Source organism: Gymnodraco acuticeps, unplaced genomic scaffold (assembly GCF_902827175.1).
Source record: "Gymnodraco acuticeps unplaced genomic scaffold, fGymAcu1.1, whole genome shotgun sequence".
Taxonomy (NCBI): domain Eukaryota; kingdom Metazoa; phylum Chordata; class Actinopteri; order Perciformes; family Bathydraconidae; genus Gymnodraco; species Gymnodraco acuticeps.
The window spans coordinates 8077477-8100994 of record NW_022990295.1 but is presented as its reverse complement, the minus strand read 5'-3'; the positions used below and the strand labels follow the sequence as shown (position 1 = coordinate 8100994).

The following is a 23518-nucleotide window of genomic DNA, read 5'->3' as shown; positions in this document are numbered from 1 at the left end:
AACAAGAGGAGGAGGCGGGAAGGAGGGAGGGGTAGAGGCAAGGTCTCGCAGGGGGGAGGAAGGCATCAGCGACAGCAGCAGAGTCACTTAGCCTCCTGCCAGCAGTCCTGGTGCCAGTGTTTTGTCACAGGGACCCACTGCTGCTAGGCCTTGTCATTAGGCTGTGGCAACGCAGCAGGAAGGATAAACAGTCATTACATCAATTACACCAGGAACCTTGGCCGCACACCGAGCACCTCTCTCTTCGTCTCTGTGTGTCTCCTTCTGTCCTCTGGCCTCCGCACTGCCTGCCAACACAACGTCTGTAGTGCACCCCCCCCCCCCCAACTGCAGGGAGGAGGTCGGGAAAAAAAAGAGAGCAGGGGGGGGGGGGGGGGCTTCCAAGGCAGCATCTCTAACCCCAATCCCATGTTTGCTGTTCTCGTTGCAGCAAATGAACTGCTTTTTAATTTTGTTTGATTAATGTCAAGGCATCAATCATTCATTTCCAGCTCTATGGTATTTCCAGATAAAATGAGCGTTGTGGGAATATTAAGTGTGGTGGGAAAACTAATTTATTTTACCTCGTTTATCTGTCTCTGCTTTCATTTGGAATCAAAAGCTTTTTCTGCGATTCCTTATTATTGTTGGCTTGGTTGTCATTGGTAACGATGGGGTGTGCACCCTTTCTATTTAAAATGACAAGTAGAAAAGCAGTGCTTGATATATTGGTCTTTCCATATCTCATTTGGATATATTATAATCCTACTTTCTATTATTGCCTGGCTATTATTATTGCCATTCTTACAATCTATGACACATCCCCAGCCAATCGCAAAGGGGGGTTTCTCTTCAAAATGCTTCTCACATAGTCTTTATTGTGTGCCATTGTTCTTCACTGTCTTCTTTAGATCTTGGGCCGGATTGGGAACATTGATGTGGAAATGTCTACCCCAACAAAACATCGTATGTGATATTGGTTTACACAAATAATCTTGAATAGCGGTTACCCTGCGGTTGAGGGCGTTCTTGCTGCCAAACTTGGCCTGGTCCATGCTGGTCTGAGACATCTTCCTGTCCAAGTCTTCATGCCATCCTGATCAGAGAGAGAGAGGAAGAGAAACAGAGGGATTCACATCTCACCAATGCTTGCATGCGGAAATAAAAATGTACCTCTCAAATAAAATAGAATAATATATTTTCCCATTCTGTCAATTCAAATCCTAAAATGGCCATAAACTGAAAGCAATCCTCTAAACATGTTCACAATACAATATCTTGAATTATAATAAAAAGAGAAGAAGATTTCAAATAAAGAAATAATGACTATAGGTTGGGGAAAGAATAACTAATATGTTTTTGAGCTACCTAACCTCTAAACCTTACCCAACCTCCATATTGTATTTTATTGACTATTGTTATGTTGTTTAGGAAAAAAAAGGGGGATATAAATGAATTGAAAAAGTACAATAAATGTTTTATTAGACGTTATCCTTTACCCTCAGCAGGAAGTGGCTCTCCGTTGACGGGGGCAGCGGTGCAGAGCTTTTTGGCCGTGCTGAGGCCTCTGCTGTTGAGGAATACTGGCAGGTGGACGATGTTCCTCATGTAGTCGTGTCCGTTGATGTTGGAGTCTCTCAGCACACTGTTGAGGTTTTGGTTGATAGCTTTGATGATGATATGGGGGTCACTGGCAAAAACGGAAATAAAAGGCCCTTTGGAGAAGAGTACCCTGACCTGGAATAACAAAGAAACCATAAGTTAGTGTGTAAAGGATATCTGTCACAACCTTTTTATTCAATTAAATTGTTTTTTCAAACGATGATACATGTTGCACTATTTGTAATGAAAAACAGCTTCACTGATTTGCTGAATTTTTTGCAAAGCCCACTTTGTTGTCAAAAATGGGCGGTTTACAATCACATCAATTGTCAAAAACACGACAGCTAGAGGCAAGAGCCGGCCGTAGCCCTTAAACTGAATTGACTCCTGTGAGAACTGACTGTCCTCAGCACATGGTGTTAGGGGATTTCCACTCTGCTAACTAAGGGACATTGTCCAAGTGTCACAGGACATCGATTTGTGCTACACGCACACATGGTTCGTTAACCACTGGCCAACACGCTCAGCCTCGCCCCGCATGATGAGCCCCTGTCCCTGCAGCAGCTGTCAGCTCCAGAAACTGAGGCGCCATCACATGATCTGCATCTTAAGGCACGTTATCATGTAGGAAAAGTATAAAAAGTGAAGAAAAGAAAAGTATAACCTACAAAAAATAAATGTCCCAGTGTTTGAATATCTGATGGTGACTTGGTGCTGGTTGCGGATATGAGAAGATTACATTAGCACACAGGAGGTTGCCATCTTCACTGGGATTTCTTCATCGAATAATAACATTTGGCTGCAGAAAATGTTATTACAGCAGCTGGAAGGAAGAAAGTAAACCTGGAGGCGAGCTGAGCCAGCTGCTAACACCTGGGTGGCTGCACAGTGCTGAAAGACCCAGTGTAAGTGAAGGCCACATGGCAGCAGCTCCACAACAGTCAGTTGTTTGAAATGTGCTTGATTGATTGATGTTGATAAGCGTACGTGATTCATATAACCGTATTATGAAGAGGAACTTATTATTTAGGTAGTGTGTCAATATAGAGTTTGTTTTCTTCAAGCAGAAAAGTGCTGGCAGGGCACATGGGAGAGCTTCGTCACAGCTTTTATCAAAAAAGCACTGCCAGCATGTTTCCTAGAGAAAAATATCTTGATTTATTTTCACTCAAACCATCATTATATGATAGACCAGTATATATACTTCCTTAAATCTCTTTTGGCTTCTTGCTATTGTTTGGCTTCTTTTTTTAACCATGAGCACCAACCAGTGGATGTTTGCCCATATACTATAAATTGTCACCGCTCAATCCTACAGCCATAGAGCTGTCTGACATATAAATCTACAGATAGACAGCCGAAACAAGCCTACTTTCTACATGCTACATTAATGTCACCAGAGTTTTTCCAAATGTCCCGAGTTTTTCACTGAAGACAAATCAATCGAAGTAAGCAACCAAATAAGCTCTCTCCACATAAGGAACATTGAGCATATTTCTCAACCACAGAAACATGTGGTCACACCCACCGTGTCCAGCATCTGCAGAACTTTGTCCTGCTCACAGGCGTCCAGTCCGTCGATGATGACGGCCATTCGTGTCTGGTTCTGGGTAAAGCCATCAATGGTTTTGGCCATTTTTGACATTAGTTCCACTTCATGCTTCAGAACCTAATGTGAGACAGGGAATAAAAACAATGTCTCAAAACAAGGAAAAGAAACATTGATTGGAATAGTGACTACAGCTTGATAACTATATAAACTAATGAAATGCCCATTCAGTCATGACAACAGGACGTAGAAGAATTTGCTCCTTGATTGGGTAAAATGAATATACGGTTTATTCGCCTACCTTCATAAACCCTTCACTCTTGAGTTTATGTAAGTTGTTGGCAGCACTGTGCAGACGTTTCCTCTGGGAGTTGAGGACGGAGTCAGCCACCTGCCACCAGGTCCTGAAGTTGAGCAGTAAGGCCAGACCCACCACACTGGCCATGGCTATCAGCACTGCATTTACTGTGAAGTTATTAGGGTCCACCTGGGGGAAAAAGCATTGAAATAAATGTGTTGCCGATGTCCAGTGACCAAGATGTTTGAGACGTGCAATAATCTTTAACCAACCTTAAAGATGGCCAACAGGGCCACACCAGTGATCAGGCATCCCAGTGTCAAGACAAACAGCACGAAGGAGGGAACGCAGCATGTTTTCTTCCACTTCTTACCTGGGGTGCCAGAGGAAAGAAGAGGATAATATGTGAGGGGTGCGTTTAGATTATACAAACACTCAGAAAATACATTTTCTATGTAGACTGAACAAAAACAACCTTCAGATATTAAGATCATTTGAGAAAGGACGTGTAAAATAGAGAAAAGACTGCCTAAACTATTCATTTGAAGCAGTGCCTACAAGAGTTTCATATTGCTTTGAAAAGAGAATGTCTTTTCTCATTCTAATGGTGCAGTAATTCAAAAGAAGTTTAAATACTACATTTAAAAAACAAAACTGATTAAGGCGACCAGGTTTACTGTCTTTTTAAAAAGGGCATATATTTCACTTCAAAATCTGTACACCAAACATGCATATTTTAGTTAGTTAGGCCGATTAATGTAATAATAATAATAATAATAGATTTAATTTGTTAGCGCTTTTACAGGTGCTCAAAGACGCTTTACATATATAGTGAAGAGAAAATAAAATAAAGGAACAACAAATAAATATATAGTTAAAGTTAAAGTCAAATAATACAAAAACAATCACACATTAAAAGCCAGATTGAAGAGGTGAGTTTTTGTAAGTTTTTTGAAGGTGGTGAGGTCAGTGCAGTCTCTGATGGTAATGTAAGCTCATAATTGTCAATGTAATGAATGTAAATGTAATTTGTGATCTCAATGACAGTCTGACTGTAACTTTGTGAAATGTCAAAACATGACTAGATCTAAAGATGGCAACATCACCTTGGATCTCATCTTTCTTGAAAACCCTGAAGAGCCTGGAGGCCATGAAGCCAAACTCTCTCTCACAGGCATCAGAGAGCGTGGCGATCATCTCAGCCATGGAGGTCTCCCCTCCAACACTGGACAGACGGTTGTAGTCTGTGAACAGGAACCTGTGCCACATGAGAGAAACAGAAATTATTCAGGGATTCGCACTGGACTGGGATTACTGTTTTATTTTTTACAATGTTGTTAAAGGAGACATGTCATGGCCATTTCCACTGATCATAATTCCATTGTTGACTAGAATAGATTTATATTGTGCAATTTTCCAAACTCACATTGGTTCCTCATACAGCATCTCTGTAAACTACGTGTATTCACTGAATTTCACTCTCTGCCTTTAACGGCTCGTTGTAGCTCCAGTAGCTCCAGCCCCCACCCTCCCTGTGAGCACAGTGTGCTCTGATTGGTCGGGACGTTGTGAATCGCGCTGAGCTCCGTGGAGGTGTTGTTTCCTTGTTTAGCGATACACAACGAAACACAGCCAAACTCATCCTGAGCACACACAAACTCACAGCCGAAGTAAAAACAATAAGTGTGGCTTGATATTGAGTAAGAAAAAGGTTGATAAACGCTGTGAGAATGGGTCTGCAGAGAGAATGGGTCTGCAGAGAGAATGGGTCTGCAGAGAGAATGGGTCTGCAGAGAGAATGGGTCTGCAGAGAGAATGGGTCTGCAGAGAGAATGGGTCTGCAGAGAGAATGGGTCTGCAGAGAGAATGGGTCTGCAGAGAGAATGGGTCTGCAGAGAGAATGGGTCTGCAGAGAGAATGGGTCTGCAGAGAGAATCCATCTGCAGAGAGAATGGGTCTGCAGAGAGAATGGGTCTGCAGAGAGAATGGGTCTGCAGAGAGAATGGGTCTGCAGAGAGAATGGGTCTGCAGAGAGAATTTTGCCGCGATCCCAACTGTCTGTTATCAGCCTGCAGCCAGGGAGGAGAAATCAGCAGAGCTGCCTGCACTGTGTGTGTGTGTGTGTGTGTGTGTGTGTGTGTGTGTGTGTGTGTGTGTGTGTGTGTGTGTGTGTGTGTGTGTGTGTGTGTGTGTGTGTGTGTGAGGAAGTCCGTGGATTGGTTAATTTGGACCAATCAGCCTGGTCATAGCTCTGGGCGTGGCTACTGGGTATCCCTACGTAGCGATACCCAAATCTCCAAGAGGCGTTTTGGGGAGGTATTTTCTGTGTTAGAGTTTTGCTCGCTACAGGGTGTACTTAGAGGGTTTTTGACTCTGCAGACCGTTTACATGCATAAAAACCTTCATAACACACAAGGGGACGGGTAATAACCGGAAAAGCATGACATGTCTCCTTTAACATTACAATTATAGATGTAATAGGCAATGGTACTAACCCAGTGAGACTGCAATTGGGATATATTTGCTTTTGACATCTGACAGAGCTGTGTGTGAGTGTCTGTGTGTGTGTAACAGTCACCTGACAGGCAGTGCGCGGGTGGTCTGCTCAGGAAGTTCGGGGGGGTTGACAAACATCAGTTTGAGCAGCAGCTCCATGTAACCGACTTGGCGAGCCAGACGGGTGCTGATGACCCACGCCCAGTGCCAGCTCTCCCTCTCACGCCGACTTCCAAAGTACACCAACACTGTGGAGAGAACAAGGGGAATTGTTTTACATTTGTAGTTCACAAGCTAAAAAATAAATAAATTCATGATTACAAAGGTAAGCTCTTTTTAGACCCTCCAGAAAAACGCGATTCTGCGATCGCAGAATTTACCGCATAATCAGCAAAATGGCGCAGATTTTTAAAAGGCCGCATATTTATCAAAAGGCCGCATAGTCCCCGCATTTTTCCACACAAAGTTGAGAAAAAAAAAAGTGAACTCGTCTTGACGTGAAGTAGTGATGATGATGATGATGTGACGTCATCAGCTCGCGCATCACAGAAGGTAAACAACACCGTATAGAGTGAACGTGTGGAGCTCACATGAGAGAAAACACCAAGATGAAAAAATCGAATCCATCTCATTTACCGACGAACATTTCTGCTAAAGACTGGGCAAAGCAGTACCCCGATGTCTTGCACGAAAGTGGGGGGAAACTATTCTGCACCCCGTGCAACTGTGTGTTGGAGCATAAGAGAACATCCACGGTGACGACCCACTTTGATTCATTCAAACATTCGAAAATGCTTTCTGCTGCCGCGGACAAGAAAGCCAAACAACTCACTTTCACCGAGGCATCGACCTCCAAAACCCTTTCGAGGGCTACAAGAAACGAGGTGAGAAGCCTCCAAGATTGAAGCTGGTCAGATAACGAACGAGTAAATGAAAACAGAATGAGGCGGAGAAGTGTGTGTGTGTGTGTGTGTGTGTGAGAGAGAGTGTGATTAAAATAGCCCAATTGCTTTTACAATAAATAAACATTGAATGTGTTTAATTGAATAGTAAAGGGGTTTAACGTTAGTGGCAGGTTGTGTGTGAGAGAGAATAAATAAGACAGCCCAATATTTAAAAAAAATATTTAGCATATTTCGCAACTTCCCGCAATTTCACCGCATAAAATCACATAAAAACCCTGCATGTTTAAATCGCATAATCGAGGATTTTAGCCCGCGTTTTTCTGGAGGGTCTATTATTCATAAGCATCAGTAAGTGTTTTCCATAAGAATGTCCAAGTTGAGAAGCACAAGTCATCCTCATGTGAAACTGAGAACACTCTAGCTGTAAGTCTTCATGAGTTATGTGTTGCTAATCTGTCTCCTCACCAAAGAAGATGTAGAGCAGAGCGAGGAGGCTGAGGGAGACGGCGATTGCCAGCTGGGGATCGACAGTAAATCCCAGAACCATAGCCAGTGAGCCGCAGAGCAGCAGGGTGAGGAAGACCACCAGCCAGGAGAACTGGAACAAGGGCTCTATCTGCTGGCCTGCAAAGGTCTTCATCTCATCTGATGGACAGAAGGAAGGGAAAACGTTTTATTTCAGTTATTTGAATCATTTATAAGGTGAACAAATCAAGAGGTTATAGTCGTATTGAAGAACCTGAGGAAAGGCACAGTGTAAAAAGATAATTGTCACAATTCTGTATTTTTATATTTTTGTATGAGACAGGGTTTAATGCTTACTTACCCTCCAGTTTCTTAAGAAGGAAGGATTTGCCGCTGCCCCACTGGGCGTACAGGCCAACGCAGATCGGGGGCTGCATGGTGGGCTCACTCAGGATGTCTGCTAGAGCACTGCTATACAGGTCATAACCCAACATGTCTCCATCAGACTCAGAGGGGGAGAGGTGCTCTGAGAGAAAGAGAGAGGGAGAGGGAACATATTAAAAAGTGCACAAGAGAATACAAAGTGTGGGGGAAACTTCTGAAGCAATTGGAGTCAGGACTCAGAGAGACACGAGGAGAACTGGAGCTTTGATGGCAAACACTGACGGTTTATTTGGAGCTTCGGCCGGAGAATTCACAAGACATGTCACGGGCCACGGTTGAGATGCCACAATCCATTCTGAAGAACCTTCCTGTAGCTCGAGGTTTTAACTAGTTCAGAGTGTAATAATCAACATTCTTCAATAGATAGACTAAACAGCTGAGGACACTGAATCACATTTGTTGTCGCTTATGGCTCGGGGTCATCTACACCCCGAAAAGGATGTGTTCCAGGTGTCCCACAACAATAACTATCTCTGACCGACAGTTGCCCGGTCACAAACTGGTAACATCAACAATATGCTAGGGCAGCCCCTCCTTATGGGAGATAACGGCTGCTCAAGGCTGGCCATCTGTGTCAGAGGGCAAAAGGTAAACATCTATGGAAATTATTCCCTGGCACAAAGTAAAGCAGTTTCATTTCCAATTGCTTCATAGGGCTATGAGCTTGTTTTTTAAAACAATACTTTCTGGATATTATGGGAAAAAAAGGTCTTACTGGCTCCAAATATCTGTGTGAGGATGCTTTTCTGGTGGGTGCAGTCAATGTTGTATGGTGTTTCTCCAGCTTTGTTGGGGCGGTAGAGCAGGCGGCCATCTTTAGGGTTCCTCAGCAACAGCTCAGCCAGCTTTCTGCTGCGCCCTCTGATGGCAATGTGGAGCGGCGTGTCTCCTTTCTGAAGGGACAAAAAATACATTGGCAGATATCTATTAGAAAACTCTGGAAAAAACACTTTAAAAAGTGGGCAAAGAAGGAACCTCCAGGTTACTAGATGTAATACCTGTATAAAAGCTAATGTGCTGTTATGACAATATGTTTCCATTCAGGTGTGTCTGATGTGCAAGTGTGTTTTAAATATTACCTTCTCCACTGCAGACACCTTGGCTCCTTTATCCAGCAGGAGTTCCACGATCTCTATGTTCCTCATTTTTGTGGATTTGATGAGTGGGGTCTCTCCATCCTAAAATGCAAAGATACACATCATTTAGCATTTTATTCTGAACAAAACACATTCACTTTGAACACTACACAAGTAAGACAGATACAATTGCCTACACACATACTTTCAAAATCCAAAAAGGCCTAGGGTGAGCTGTTATAAAGCAATATTTAAAACAGATCTTTTCAGGAAGTGTAGATTTCTGTTGTTCCTTTTCTTATTTAATATGGTCAGTGGAAACAATTGAAACTTTGAAACAGCAAACTCAGTATGGGACTTACTTTTTTTACTTTTTAAAAATGGAGTGTGCCGTACCTTAGTGCAGCTTTCGGTGTCCGGGTTACACTGCAGGATGTCTCTCACCATGGAGGCGTTGCCTTTCTCCACTGCCCAGTAGAGGGCAGTCTTTCCATCCTGTGGTGAAAAGGACAAGGATAATATTGTAAAAAATCTTACAAACTGTGTTAAAAATACAAAAAGTAATGTAGACATATATTGTGCAGAACTGATAACGCGTATAAGTATTTGTGTATGTACTCCTAACAGTATGCTGGTGTATATTTGTGTAATCTAATAGAGCAACGTTTACTTTACCAAGAAACAACAGATCAAACGGTATTGAGTAGCAGTGTGACATATCACATAGGGAACACAAGAAGGCCTCCTGCCTGTTTCAAAACATCAGTAAGGCAGTGGAGATAGTGGGAAAGGAGCTCCTACCATTCCCCTGACGTCAATATCAGCGTATTTGTTCAGCAGAGCTCGGACTATCTCCACATGGCCTCCTCTCACCGCTCCAATCAGCATCGTCTCCCCACTCTGATAGAGATGGTGAAAGAAAAAACAAACAGATGGATTTTATTTGACTCTCATTGCATTTGAACTACTCTTCTAATCTAATCTTGTAAGGAGGCCTCACCCTGTCCAGGATATTGACATAGGTGCCGGCATCCAGCAGGTCCTGTACGATCTCGGTGTGACCGTCCTTGGCAGCAATGGCGAGGGCGGTGTTGCCATCCTTGTCGGTCATGTTGACGTTTGGGTTACTCTTCAGCAGCTCCTTTACAACCTCTGTATAGCCACCTTTCACTGCCACAATCAGAGCCGTCATGGAGTTCTGAAAACATAAAGAAAGATTGAAATGAGCCAATTTCAGGTTCTGTCAAATTGTTCAAGATTACCGCTACAGATGTTTCCCTCTACTTGAGGATTCTGGTCAGTGTAGAAAATGGCAGATGTTCAATAATTGATTGTTGATGATTAAAAAACGTTATTTCCCAAATGTTATCAGTTTAATTCAGCAGCTCTGGGGGACACTTCGGGCTTAATGGCAAATTATTATTGATATATTGTCCAGCAAGCACAATAACTCATACATTTACCCAGGCACTAGAGCCTCTAAATCACACATGAATCAATTGCTTGGCAACATCAGCTCCTATAGTTCCATCTGATTATTAATGCTACATATCGAACCATCACATCTATCAGTGTGTGACAGCACAGATGCAACATGACTCGAAGGAGCACAGATGTGCTGCGTCATCGATGCAATCAATTATTTAATATCGCAGTTTACTAATGAGTTTGTGGCGCTCGGGAGCATTAAATCTTGATTATGTGAAAACTACACTGGTGAGAAGTGAACAGGCCGCTATGTGTGTTAAGGCACCCATGATGAACCCGACACAAAATGAGACGTGTTCAGCTGTTAAAACGCCTCCTGAGACACCAAATCAGAAATCAACAGTGTTTGGAAACATTGGCAAATATTTTACTACATCAAATAATTGTGCGGTGCAAAGCCATAAAGAGTGTCGGATCTACAAATATTATCTTTTCTACACATCAAACTATCAAAGGCTTTCTAAAGTCTCCAGACATAGCTAAGAACCCTTACGGTAAAATCTACATATTTTAACATTAATATGTAGACATTGTGATCAAATGTAATAATCAACATTATTTTATTCATAAAAATATCATATTGAACTCTGATCAATATCTTTAGCAACTGTGTACCTGAATTTAACATTTTCTAGATCCTCTTATTTATAATTATGATAACTATAACTGTAAACTGCAGTACTATTTATGTGGCGCAACTATTGTTCAAACAACTTTTTATTGAGTCAGGCACAATGAGTTACATTTATACGGTCTGTATTTTTCCCAAACAACTTTACCTAGTCGCAGAGAAAATACACTTTGAATAAAAAAGCCCAGTACCGCTTTGAAAAGTCAAACTTGAAATCGTCTTTTTAGGTGAAAGCACAATAGGGTTGTATCTCCACTGAATGCTCCTGTAAAATAATAAAGTACTATTCACAGGAAATCAACAATCTACTTACGGCTCCTTCTTGGTCCACATCAGCTCCGTTGGCCAGAAGGTGCATCACAGAGTCGTAGTGGCCTTTCCTCGCTGCCCAGATCAAAGGAGTGGTGCCATACTGCGAAGAAAAATATAAATACATAAGGCATGAGTGGCAAAAATACATCTAATCGACAACTTAGGTACTTGTGAATGATCCGGAATGAAGGTTAATTAATATAGGAAGAGGGAAGATGAACAGGAAGGTGGATGTTCACTTGAATCCTACCACTAATTACATTTTCTGTGTGATTAAAAACAAGTAAATGATGAACATCTGTCAGGATGTAGTTACCTTGTCCGAGCAGTTGACCTTGGCTCCGTGCTGCAGCAGGAGATGGACAATCTCTGCGTGGCCTCGACCTGCCGCCCAGATAATGGGGTAGACGCTGTACTGTTGGGCCAGAGCAGAGGGGTGAAGTCATGCTGACAGTAACTAACCATCAGTGTCGGCCTGCGGTCAAACTAAGGCTTTAAGCTACTGAACATGACTAAAACAGCAGTTGATGGGGAGACATCGCAGCAGACAGGTGAGGAGCAAGGTTGTGGTTGTGTTCACATATTCATTACTGTTAAGTTATGTGTACTGACATTCAAATAAATTAAACTTCATCTAGTGAGTTGAAACATCAGATTACAGTTACATGTATATACTTCCTTTGGAATAAGGCTGCATTCACATGATATGCAATTTTCTTTTTGACACCGCAAGCTTGGGCACTGTTTTCATTTACGGCGGAAACAGCCACTTAGTTTTGTTTTTATGGTTACCTTCTCTGCCAACCTGTGCTGCTTATTTGTATTCCATCATTTATTCCTTCTATTCCATTGCATTGCAATGTAAATACTGTTATATTTGACTATATCTTTAATTATTTTAAATATTTTTCTAGTTCTCTACCTGTGTTTTTAATTCTTGTTTTTATGCACCACGACATCAAGTCAAATTCCTACCTACCTGGTAATAAACCTGTTTCTGATTCTGAATTCTGATTCTGATATACAGCTTTTTTCTGATTGGTTGCACATCGAAAGGTCAGCGGTAACTAGGTCAAATATGAAATAATTTGAACTTTGAGTGCAGCGCTGGGCAACACATTTGAGCGGAGCTACATGTCATGTAGTGTAAACACAACTCTTTAAATGTCAATGCTGAAATAAGGGAAACAGATGCCAATGCTGCTATTATTATGGTGTGTCCGTCTTAGTACCTGTCCGGTGATGTTGGGGTTAGCTCCTTTGTCCATGAGCATCTGGGCCACATCTGTATGACCTTTGTAGGCTCCCCACATGAGAGCAGTCCACCCTCCCTGAGGAGAATACATGAACACAACACAGTGGAGTTGGAGAGGAGAGAATGTGTTCATGGCTACTCCAGGTATGGAATATGCACTGTGTATGGACATAATTATAGGTATCATTGTATCGTTATAGGCTTTAGGGAAAAACAAGCTAAATTCCAGCAGCATAGGTCAAATCTAAGCAGATTTTGTGGTAGGAAAATGTGCTATTTACAGCTGCTGTGACACACATTCCACCAAGTGATCAGTATCACGCAGTGTGGTTTATAATAATCCTACTGTGATGACTGGCTGTGATCTGTCCTGTGCAGCTTAGACACGCAATGAGTCAGTCTGTGTCCTGACTTCCATCAATTCAAAGAGGCCAAGGACATAAAATCAGACCTAAATGTTTTATCATGTATCATAAAATAGTACAGGAAATAAAAGTGCAATCTTTGAGTGTAACTATAGAAATGTTATACATCAGTTACACTACCTCCCAATGATTACTTCTCATAAGGATGACTTTATTAGTATTTGTTGCTGCTGGTCTGGATCTGGATTTGGATTAATACTGAGCAGAACTCAGAGGTATCACGCTCAGTGGGGGATGGATGATCCCTGCTAAATGTCTCTTAAAATTTGCCGGAAGCACTCCACGGTTTCTGCGATAACAGCTTCTTCTGGTAGCAAGTTCCACTCACTGATTGTTCTCGGAAAGAAGGAGTATTTAAGAGTGTCACTAGTTGCGAAAATTCGCTCAAAGTTCAAAGAGTTGGCTTTGCGGGTTGCACTTCTTCTAACTGGCTCTAGGTACATTGATGCATCAATGGCTGAGATGTTATGGACAATCTTGAAGAAGAGAACCAAACGAACCAATCGCCGCCTTTCACTTAATTCCACCCAGTTCAACCGCTTGAGCATTTCTGTGACACTGCTGTCCCATTCATAATCTCCAAAAATGAATCTTGCACCTCTTCTTTGTACTGATTCCAGGGCATCACTGTCTTTATCAGTGTAGGGGTACCAGACCGAGCAGGCGTACTCTAGTTTAGAACGTACTAGGGCCACAAAAGCTGTCTCCTTCAGTTTCTGGGGACAGCGTCGCAGGTTCCGGCGTAGGAAGCCGAGCGAACAGTTTGCCTGTGTTACAATTTGGCCAATGTGTTGGCCAAATATCAGGTTGTTATGGATTTCTACCCCAAGATAAGGCTGGTGGGTCACCTCTTTTAACACCTGGCCACATAGAGTATAGTTTTTAATGTGCGGGTTTGTTGATCTGCTTGTTCGTAGGATGTAGCACTTACTAGTATTAAAGCACATTCCCCAAGTGTTAGCCCATTCCTGAAGTCTAGTCAGGTCACCCCGTAGGTCTTCTTGGTCACTTCCATTTTTAATAGGCCTGTAGAGCAGGCAGTCATCCGCGAATAACCGCACTGTAGATGCTACATGTGACGGCAGGTCATTAATGTAGCATAAGAAAAGCATTGGACCCAGCACAGTGCCTTGTGGGACACCAGAGTCAACGTGAACTGTACTTGATTTCACCCCTTCTACGACTACTTGTTGGCTCCTTTGCATAAGAAAGGTTGTGGTCCAATCAAGTATTGGGCCGGTTATACCCATGTGGGCCAGCTTTAGCAACAGGCGCTGGTAATGAATATTGCCTCTTCAGCAGGGACATATACAACCCAATGAATACATAAAGTGCTCAGCCCCAGGTTATATGAGTATCTTCAATGATTGATGCTGATAGTGTGCTCTTGAATATACAGAAAAGCTGTTTCAGCAGCAAGCCTGCCGAGCGTCTGCCTCCGAGAGGACTGGATCCCAGAGCTAAATCATATCACTGCCCCATGCCGAGACAACCAGAGCTCTGTAAATGGTATTACTGCTGGAGTAATTGCATTTTATGTCCATTTCAGGGCTAATGGATCATCCTGTTCAACCAGCACTGTGGTCGTTACATTATACAGAAAGCACTAATGCACACACGATCAAGACTTCATTATATTTTGAACCGTATAAAGGTTACACCTGAAGAGTTCACTTAAAGTTGATCGAAAATCTTGTCAATCAAGCTATGGAGTTTTTTTTGTATAATTAGATATGTTTTAGAATTTAGAAATCTTATCCTCATAAACATACATTGTTAAATAATGTTGACACTAAGGATACATCTCTATCCTTAATTTATTTGTATCTTTATAAGATAGTTGGTTTACCATTTTAGCCACTTTTAATAGAATATATATCACTCTATATAGAAAGTATACATATAGAGTAACATATCGATTGAATGTTTCTCATAACTCTGTCATTATGCTGCTTTCAAATCCGTGTTTCAGTGCTGTACGATACCAGTCACCTCTGTGGAAACATTGGTATAACTGCCTTTTTTAATTGATATTTGAGTGTTGTATGTTTTTGTAATAATGGACCAAGAGTCTCTTTAAATAAAAGATGATGATGATGATATAGTGTAACCAAGTAGAGACAATGAGGATGACGTGCAACAAAGGTCCCTAGAAACAAACTTAGGATGTTTGTTTACATGGCATGTCTTAATTACAACCCATCTGATTTTACACCACATTTTTAACACTAAATAATTCACTTTTATTTATTTTGTATATACTTTATATTGATAAAAATGTATGGCCATATTAAATATTATTCTGATTAATTTAATCTATTGTGTTTTTATTATGATCCTACAGTCTAAGGTTTCGAAAGAAAAATAAAAAGTTTTCATTTTCTTTTTTTAAATAGAGTCAACAGCAGATTTGAAATGGCTCATGTCCTCACCATGTCTCGATGTTCCAGGTTAGCATTGTTCTCCAGCAGTTCTCTCACCACCTCGATGTGGCCCTCCTTCGCTGCCGAGATCAACGCCGTCCAGCAGTCCTGCACACACAGACAACCTGTTACCACGGGAACTCCCAGCAGTCTCCAAATCCAGTTGGAAAATCGTCTCTCCGATCACTACAGGACGGTCCAGGAATGACTCAAAGCACTGTACCTACCAGCTGGTCGTACCAGGTGCTCATGGGAACACGGTGTCGCATTGACAGGCAGGAGTGTAAAGAAAAGTGAAACTATGGAATGAAATGCTTCTTTCTTCTTCTGTGTTACTGCGAGAGTGAGCACAAGTGTGAGTGTGCTGTGTGTAATAACAGGTAATAGCAGGTTACATGTATGAGATGTTAATGAGAGGTGTACTGTATGAGCATGCGTGTGTCTCAGTGAGAGGGTATATGTGTGTGTGAGTGTTTGCGTGCACAGGGGGCCGGCTTATGGCAGTAAAGGGTGTTGGCCAAGCAAGTAGATCCTGTGATTTAGTCAGAGGAGCAAAGGTAAAAGTGTGTCCTAGGTTATCATTAGGACTCATTATAGCTGTGCACTAAGCCTGAGTGAGGTGAGATCAGCAAGATGTAACATCAAAGCCACACAGCGACGTCTTCTTCGTCAAGTGGGTAGTGTGGTTAAAATGGCCGCATTGTTTTTCACCTGTGCCTGGACTCTCAATGCTTAATTAAGTGCCACGTGTGCCGGTGTGATGGTGTGTTTATGTTAGGTTTGAGGTGTCATGTGTGTGCATGCTTACAACATCGTCCAAGTTAACGTTGGCTCCTCTCCTTAGAAGCTCCTGTACTATCTCCACATTGCCCTGCTCTGACGCCACCATCAGCGGAGTCTGTCCATTCTGAAAAAGGAGAAAGGGAAGAAACTGTAACTGTGACTTTTGGACACATCAACAAGCACATTGATTACACTGTTTTCCCTGTAACCCTTTTCAAAACTCACAGGGAAAAATAATGGCAGCTAGTGATACTAGTTGATGATTTTACTCCAATCCAAACCTGGTACAACCAAGACAGCCTGATGATTATCCTTTGATGCAATATGGCCTAAAACAACCTTTTTCTATTACTCAGGTTCCAGGATTAATATTACAAATGTTGTTATTCTACATTATTTTAACAAATCTATTAAAAGACTTAACCCAATACTGTCTTAAATAGAGAGATACCACAGGTCCTTCCTTCCTACAGCGGTCAGACTATATAACCAGCCCCCACACACACAACAACATAGACTATAACACTCCTTGTTGTTAACCACCAACTATGTGCAATATGTGCAATATGTGCAATATATACATATATATGCCGTTAATAACCGTGCAATATATACCTGGCTGCTAAATCCACAGAACTGTTACAGGATGCGTTTTTTGGTAAACTGTGTAACTTTTTTTATTATATTTTTTTTTAATCTTTAATATTTTTTGTATGCATGCTACTTAGGTAACATTAAGCTGTCTTTGGCTCTTTTCTGCCGTAACAATGTACATTTCCCCTCTGTGGGACTAATAAAGGTATTTTGATTCTGAAATACCCAACCCATTTGTTTTCACTGACTATATCCATCTTATAACTGTTCAAGAATATACTTGCAATAAACTTGAAATGTGGATTTGGTTTAATAGTGAGTATTTACAGCAGCAGGGTGGCTTATCTGGGATTGACATGAAAGTAAACTGTATGTGCCGACTGCCCATAGTCATGGAAATGGAGGAACAGTCAGTGTGTACAACAGTGGGGCTGATGGTGCTTTTTCATCGTTTTTGGACAATAGGGGTTCATTGAAGAAAATGTATATCAAGGTTTGGCTTTCCACATACCCATCTCAACTTTCTACATTACATTAGGTGTAGTAATTACACCCATTATATATATATATATATGTTTTGTTCATCCCTTTACACCAGTGTTTCTCAAACTTTTTCATACCAAGGACCACTTAACCAATAAAAAAACACTTGCGGACCACCTAACTCCACAAATGTCCAAAAACACATCGGTTTTTACAAATTTCCTGAAAATGGTACAAACAAGTGGCAACATGTGTGATGAAGGTGTTTATCTGGGCTATATTATGCAATCGAAAGTGAAACTTAAGCTCGCTCCATTGCGGAGATATTCCCGCGAGAGTGCGAAAAACTTTTATTTATTTATTTATTTCAAATGTGAAATTTTACCAATATACTCACGGACCACTAGGGGGCGCTCACGGACCACCAGTGGTCCGCGGACCACACTTTGAGAAGCACTGCTTTACACAATCAAATGTTGTTTTTTTACATTGCTCAACAGACATCTCTTACATCACTAATTAAAAAGGAAAATGTTAAACCTCCATAAGCAGAACACAATATCAAGTACTGTGTATACTCTTTGCAAATGGCTTGCAGTGTTTATTTAAAGCTTTAATATGTCTTCTCTTACAAAACACTTGTTACTCCATACTGCTCCCAAAATAGATAAATGAAGCATGCGAGAGCATTGTTGTGAAATGTCAGACTTACATCACTCCTGCTGTCCACATCTTTGAACTTGTCCAAATGTGCTTTGATGGCTGTGAGGTTCTCCTCCTCCACGTAGCTGAACAGACTCTGAACGGCCAGAGAGGTCATCTTCAGGGAGGTGGAGGTATCCATGGCTGACTGCTAACCCCCCTATAGACACCACTGCAGAGAGAGAGGAAAGCAGATTAGCATTCACAGAAGAATACAGACACTAATGGTATCTTTCTGGCCAGCAGTGCTGAATGTACAGCACTACCAGGAGAGGAGCAGAGAGGCTACAGCCAGGAAGAGGGAGTGGTGTTTCTTTGAGGTGATGCGAGGCAATAAACAAGTACAAACCCCGCTCACATGCACAAACTCAGTCATGCAAATACAAAACAGAGGCAGAGAGCATCTTTTTACTATCAACATTCACAACATGCAATCAGAAAAGAGGTCTATAATATATTAAAATAATCTTTTAAGTTTTACTGAAAGAGAAAAAAACATGGAAATGGTGCTGCATAGATGCAGATTGAACAAAGTATCACCAGTGTTGCTTGAATGCTTGTGTGCACTTGCTTTTATTTGCATATGCATTGTCTTTACATACATTTGTGTATTTATTTTTAACTTTTAAAAAAGGAATGCAGAAAGTCTAATTTTGCTGTACCAGGCTTCGTAAAAGGCACAGTAGTGACTCTTTGACATTTAGGACAGTGTATATGTGCCCTGTTTCAACCAGAATGAGGGCCTATAGGCCCCTTGTCATGTCTGCCGATATCTGGTTTTCTTATGTCTGTTTGTTTTTATCTGTGTCTATGTTGTTGTCAGTGATGTATTGTCTTAACTTTTTTAAATGCCTCTGTGATGTGCTGCAACCCATTTTCCCCTTGGGGACTAATAAACGAATACTACTATACTAGAATGTAAAAGTGTGGTTATAATAGAACATTGGACTGAGCCTGCTCATTATACAAGAGCTACCTTAGGTCAATTGAGTTTAGTTCAGTCTGCCTGCTCATGCTGAAAACATAATCTGTCTACTTAGTTTAATGAAGGCAAGAAAGTCCACTAAGTGAAATGCCACTGAAGAAAAACAATAGTCTCTTGACTTTGATGACGAGGACAATTGGTTCACTGGACTGTGTTCTCCAATTATATCAAGACCAACCTCACTGCTACCCTCCTCCAATGCCTTAGATTGGACTTTGTGAAACGTATGTGCACTAAAGGAGAAAGGTACTGCTTTGTTAAGTTCTTGAATAGGTGCATATTATTTGACTGAAAATGCTTGGCACTGATGGGATATGGCAGTAAGAGGTAGTTAGGCAAGTTGTCTGAATCGGCCAAAATCAATGCAGACAGATGGGTTTGAAAGGATTATCTATAATGAGGCTCCACCGTTCTTAAGAATCATTTGAAACCCATTAAGTAGATGAGAATGTTCCTCTCATGAGTCATTGTTAACCTTTTTACACTGGAGTTTAATGGTAGCACTCACGTGGGCCTAGGAAAATATGTTTTTAAATGCAGACTAATACAAAAATAAAAAACACAACATGGTGGATTTCCATTAAAAGGACATTCATAAATATCCTCACAATAGTGGCTTGAAAAAGCATTTAGTTTTCCATCAGTAGAGTAATTAAAAATAAAGCTTGATTTTAAAAACTCACACAACCTTCCCATCTTATATGTTGCCTTATGATTACCTTATTCAAGATTGTTTGTTTCTCACTAAAAACAAGATATGTTTCCATCTGTGATGCTGCCATTCAATTGTTTCTTAACCCCAAAAAACAAGGTGATTACGGTACTTTTTAATTAATTAATCTAAGAACATTTGTATTATTATGAATTGCAATTGTTTAGTTTATATCATTCCATTCTTACTCACACGACATGTCTGTAACTATTGGGCACTTACAAGAGCTCCTCTCCTCTGAAAGCCTCTCAGATTTTACATATCACTTCACCTGATTCCAAAACCCACTGAAACATGGCTGTTTGATCAGGGATTCAGCCAATCGATGAAAAACTCATGAATGATTCATCATGTTGAGCTCTTCCATCACGGTCAGACTCACGCCCTGCCACAGCAAAGCAGAATTAATCGGCTGCTTTTATTGCTTGCAAGTTGCCTTGGCAATGGGTTTCACATAAAGACTAGCAAACACGCTGCTCAATATTTCCACATAATCTCAGGGAGGCAGCCTCAGGTCAATAAACGCTTAAATGTCACATGCCTGGAGTACAAAGGCCCAAAACAGTCAATTTAGTCAAACCCAGAGCTGCCAATCAATGATTAACATCATATGCTTTCTTTGTATCTAAGATATGGACTTGTTTATTCAATTAAGGATCAACTGCAAAATGTATTATGAATTAGATTGTGTCAAAAAGAATGGAAAAAATCTTTTGTTTACAATGAAGGGAAAATGAGCCTGTTGACACACCCTCCACAGCCCCTTGTCTCTCAGCACAATGGGTGGATGATAACACCACACAAGAACCAATCAGATGACATTTCACTTGCTATCTGTTGAGCAATTGGAGCTTGCACACAACCTTTAAAAAAACACATACCCAGTAAAAACCAGCAGAGACAAAACACCAATAAATACACTAAAAGCTGTTGAAAAAAAAAAGATGAAAGCAGCTAAAAAAGGCACAAGGTCTCTATACATCCACAAAACAAGAGAAAATAAAAAGCTCTTACCTTGGTGTAGGGTGAAGCTTATATTTATTTGGCTATTCAACACCAATCTTTATCCCTTGCTTACTCGCACACACTATCAACAGGGCACTGCCTGGCTCACGCTCAGCATCCCCCCCTCACTACAGGCTGAATATTAGATGAGGGGGCTGGCCTACGCCCATCTCTTCCCGACACAATAGACACACGACCATTTCCATTCATTACACGCACTGGCTCAGCATCCATTTAAACAGACAAAAGGAGAGCGACAATTAGGATGGCGGCTTCATTTGTGCGATTTCATTCAACAAGTTCTGCAATAAAGTAACAATTGGTTGAAATGAACAGGAACAGCGGTCACTAAACGATTATCCCCTTTGTCAATTACTCCATTGCTAAAAAATCAGAGCCAAATTGTTAAACTTATCCTGAAACAATGCAGTTTTGCACAATTATGTAATGATCTAATATAGTTTGCAAAAATAAATGTATTAACCTTCATATTGGGCTATTAAACAAATACATATGACACCATTATAAACTATAAGCCTAATGTTATATGCATCCAGATGTGAGATATAGACGTATGGGGAGTAACAACTAATAATTGTTTTTTTTTATAGACTAATCTTTATCTTTATTAAAATAAATCAAAATGGTCTTGTTCTGTTTTCTGTCAATCAATGTATGGATTAATTCACAAATGATACACTTTAGAGAATGGTTAAGTGTTTTTAGCATAGTTAGTTAGAATGCACAGAATAAATCATTTTAAATAAGGAACACTTCTAACAATCAGAAAGAGCATTTCATGTTGTTCCAGCCGTACCACTCACATTCAAATAAACCTAGACATATCTGTCACATTATATCAAGCAGGAAACAACAAGATTCAGGGCAAATCAAATCCCTGATGAAATCTATTCTAGTTGCACTTTGCACAATATTATTAATATTATTATTATTATTACTTTGCACAATATACAAAAACGCCCAGATCTGGTTTCAGGTCATGTATAGTTAGCTATTTATGTAAAAACACATACCATTTGATATCATCAGAAAATGTCATAAAACGTCTTGTCAACTGTGCTGAAGACACACAAACATGCACTTGGGAGTCACACAGGATATGATCTCTAAATGTAACCAGTCAGCTTCTCATGGCTTGTCATGTGGGTATGAAACTGCAGAGGATTCAGTTCCCTGCCAAGAGCTGCTCCAAAAAACAGGTTTACGGAGTCAAGCTAAAAACAAGTCTGAAACGGGTCTTTTTGGCAGCAGTATGGCCAACAATGAGGGGGGTTTGAGAGGTTATCCATTTATCAGAGTAAAAACCTTCTGCTTGAAACTGATCTCTGGTCACAGGAGCTGCTGGAGGGTAACCTAAGGTCTGACAAACAGCCAGCCAGGACACTGTTTAACATGGTGGGGACAAACATACTGTGGGTATTAGCTGCTTGATTCCTGCCTGCAGCTGCAACTGAAATGTAAAACAATGTAGGTCATTAGGTATGGTGCATGGCTATTGCCAGCATGTATTTTGTCAAAACAAATAAACATCTGGACAACACAAATATATCACACGTGTGGCCTCAATTGTGATTCTATTTGGGAAGTTCATTTCTACTTTTGTTGTGGTCTGTAATGGACAAATGTACTCAGATCTTGTATTTAAGTAAACAATGGAAGTACCCAAGTGTAGGATTACTCTGTTACAAGAAAAAGTCCTGCATTCAAAAATGTTACTCAAGTAAAAGCACAAAAGTATGAGTATCAAACTAAATGTAAAGTACGAAAAGTAAAATGACTTATTATGCAGATTTGCACATTTCAGAATAATATATTATATATTTGTCTTATAATTATTTATGCATGACAGTGTTATCAAAGCTCGTAAAGGTGCAGCTAGGTAGCTTGTATGTGTTACTCCAGGTGTCACTAAAGTCTTATTTAAGTGTTGGTTATATTTCACATCATTAATCCAAATCTGCAACTACAGATATTAAATACATGTAATGGAGTAAAAGTAAAATGTTTGCCTCTGAATTGTAGTGGGGTAGAAGTACAAAGTACCAAAACATTGAACAACTCAAGTAAAGTAACAGTAGCCTACTTGAGTAAATGTACTTCGTTACTTTACACCACTGGTAATGGACGTGTTTTGACAGGGATGTTACAAGCAGTGACCCGTATTGCACTACTGTCACTAGGAAGCAACATCAAAACACTAAGCTAGCTAACAGGCTAATGTTAGCACGCAGTAGTTAGCTCCCAACAGGTCTGCACACTATTATCACCTAGGAAAGAGTGACAAAAGTAAAGCGACAACGTCAATTACACTCACCTAGGTTGGTCGGCTCTGTTGTCTTCGGTGTTGTGTTTCCCACCCGGAGAATAACGTGAGAAAGACCGCTTTCTCACGCCATACTGTGTCTTCTTTGCTTGTGTGCTGAACGGAGCGGCGTTGACCTGCTACAGTAAAGTAGCTCCGCCTCCTACTACAGACCCCTGGTACCGTACGGGGGGGGGGGGGGGGGGGGTGGCGGGTCAGGGCAGGACCCCCCCCACCACAACATCCCCCACAATTTCACTGGGATTTGAGGATAGGAAATGTAAATAATCCCACATTTATAAAATAAGGTAATAAAAATGTCATGTATGTTGAACTCTTATAAAAAAATGAAATGGATGTCTAATTCCTATTGTACTTTTATTTGTTACTTTTTTTCAAACCAATTCTACTTTTTCTATATATTTTACATTATTTATTTATTTAATTTTAATCTTTGTTATCCCTTTATTGCTGATAAAAAAGGATAACCAATACAAATGTTTTGTTTCCACTCAATTCAAGCGTTACAGCAGCAGAATCTACAACATACAAGTGGAGGAATAAAAGAGGTATTGGATATAAT

General features: G+C 40.7%; 1 protein-coding gene across 4 annotated transcripts in view; it reads right to left on the bottom strand.

The window, feature by feature from the left end:
- LOC117549899 (kinase D-interacting substrate of 220 kDa B-like) overlaps positions 1 to 23101 on the bottom strand; it is a 52134-nt gene extending 29033 nt beyond the window's left edge. For 3 of the 4 annotated variants that reach the window (XM_034222023.1, XM_034222025.1, XM_034222026.1), the window contains exons 1-21: positions 22948 to 23101; positions 17921 to 18082; positions 16157 to 16255; positions 15358 to 15456; positions 12478 to 12576; positions 11562 to 11660; positions 11247 to 11345; positions 9815 to 10012; positions 9616 to 9714; positions 9211 to 9309; positions 8818 to 8916; positions 8454 to 8631; positions 7656 to 7820; positions 7295 to 7474; positions 6007 to 6172; positions 4535 to 4686; positions 3701 to 3801; positions 3432 to 3617; positions 3110 to 3250; positions 1479 to 1716; positions 990 to 1075 (exon numbers count right to left, since the gene is read on the bottom strand). In XM_034222023.1, coding sequence (XP_034077914.1) covers positions 990 to 1075; positions 1479 to 1716; positions 3110 to 3250; positions 3432 to 3617; positions 3701 to 3801; positions 4535 to 4686; positions 6007 to 6172; positions 7295 to 7474; positions 7656 to 7820; positions 8454 to 8631; positions 8818 to 8916; positions 9211 to 9309; positions 9616 to 9714; positions 9815 to 10012; positions 11247 to 11345; positions 11562 to 11660; positions 12478 to 12576; positions 15358 to 15456; positions 16157 to 16255; positions 17921 to 18052 — 2715 coding nt within the window. In that variant the 5' untranslated portion in view covers positions 18053 to 18082; positions 22948 to 23101. Of the gene's footprint in view, positions 1 to 989; positions 1076 to 1478; positions 1717 to 3109; positions 3251 to 3431; positions 3618 to 3700; positions 3802 to 4534; positions 4687 to 6006; positions 6173 to 7294; positions 7475 to 7655; positions 7821 to 8453; positions 8632 to 8817; positions 8917 to 9210; positions 9310 to 9615; positions 9715 to 9814; positions 10013 to 11246; positions 11346 to 11561; positions 11661 to 12477; positions 12577 to 15357; positions 15457 to 16156; positions 16256 to 17920; positions 18083 to 20621; positions 20820 to 22947 lie in introns of those variants that run through there. The other variant, XM_034222024.1, reaches the window with a different exon arrangement.
- Between the last annotated feature and the right edge of the window lie 417 nt (positions 23102 to 23518).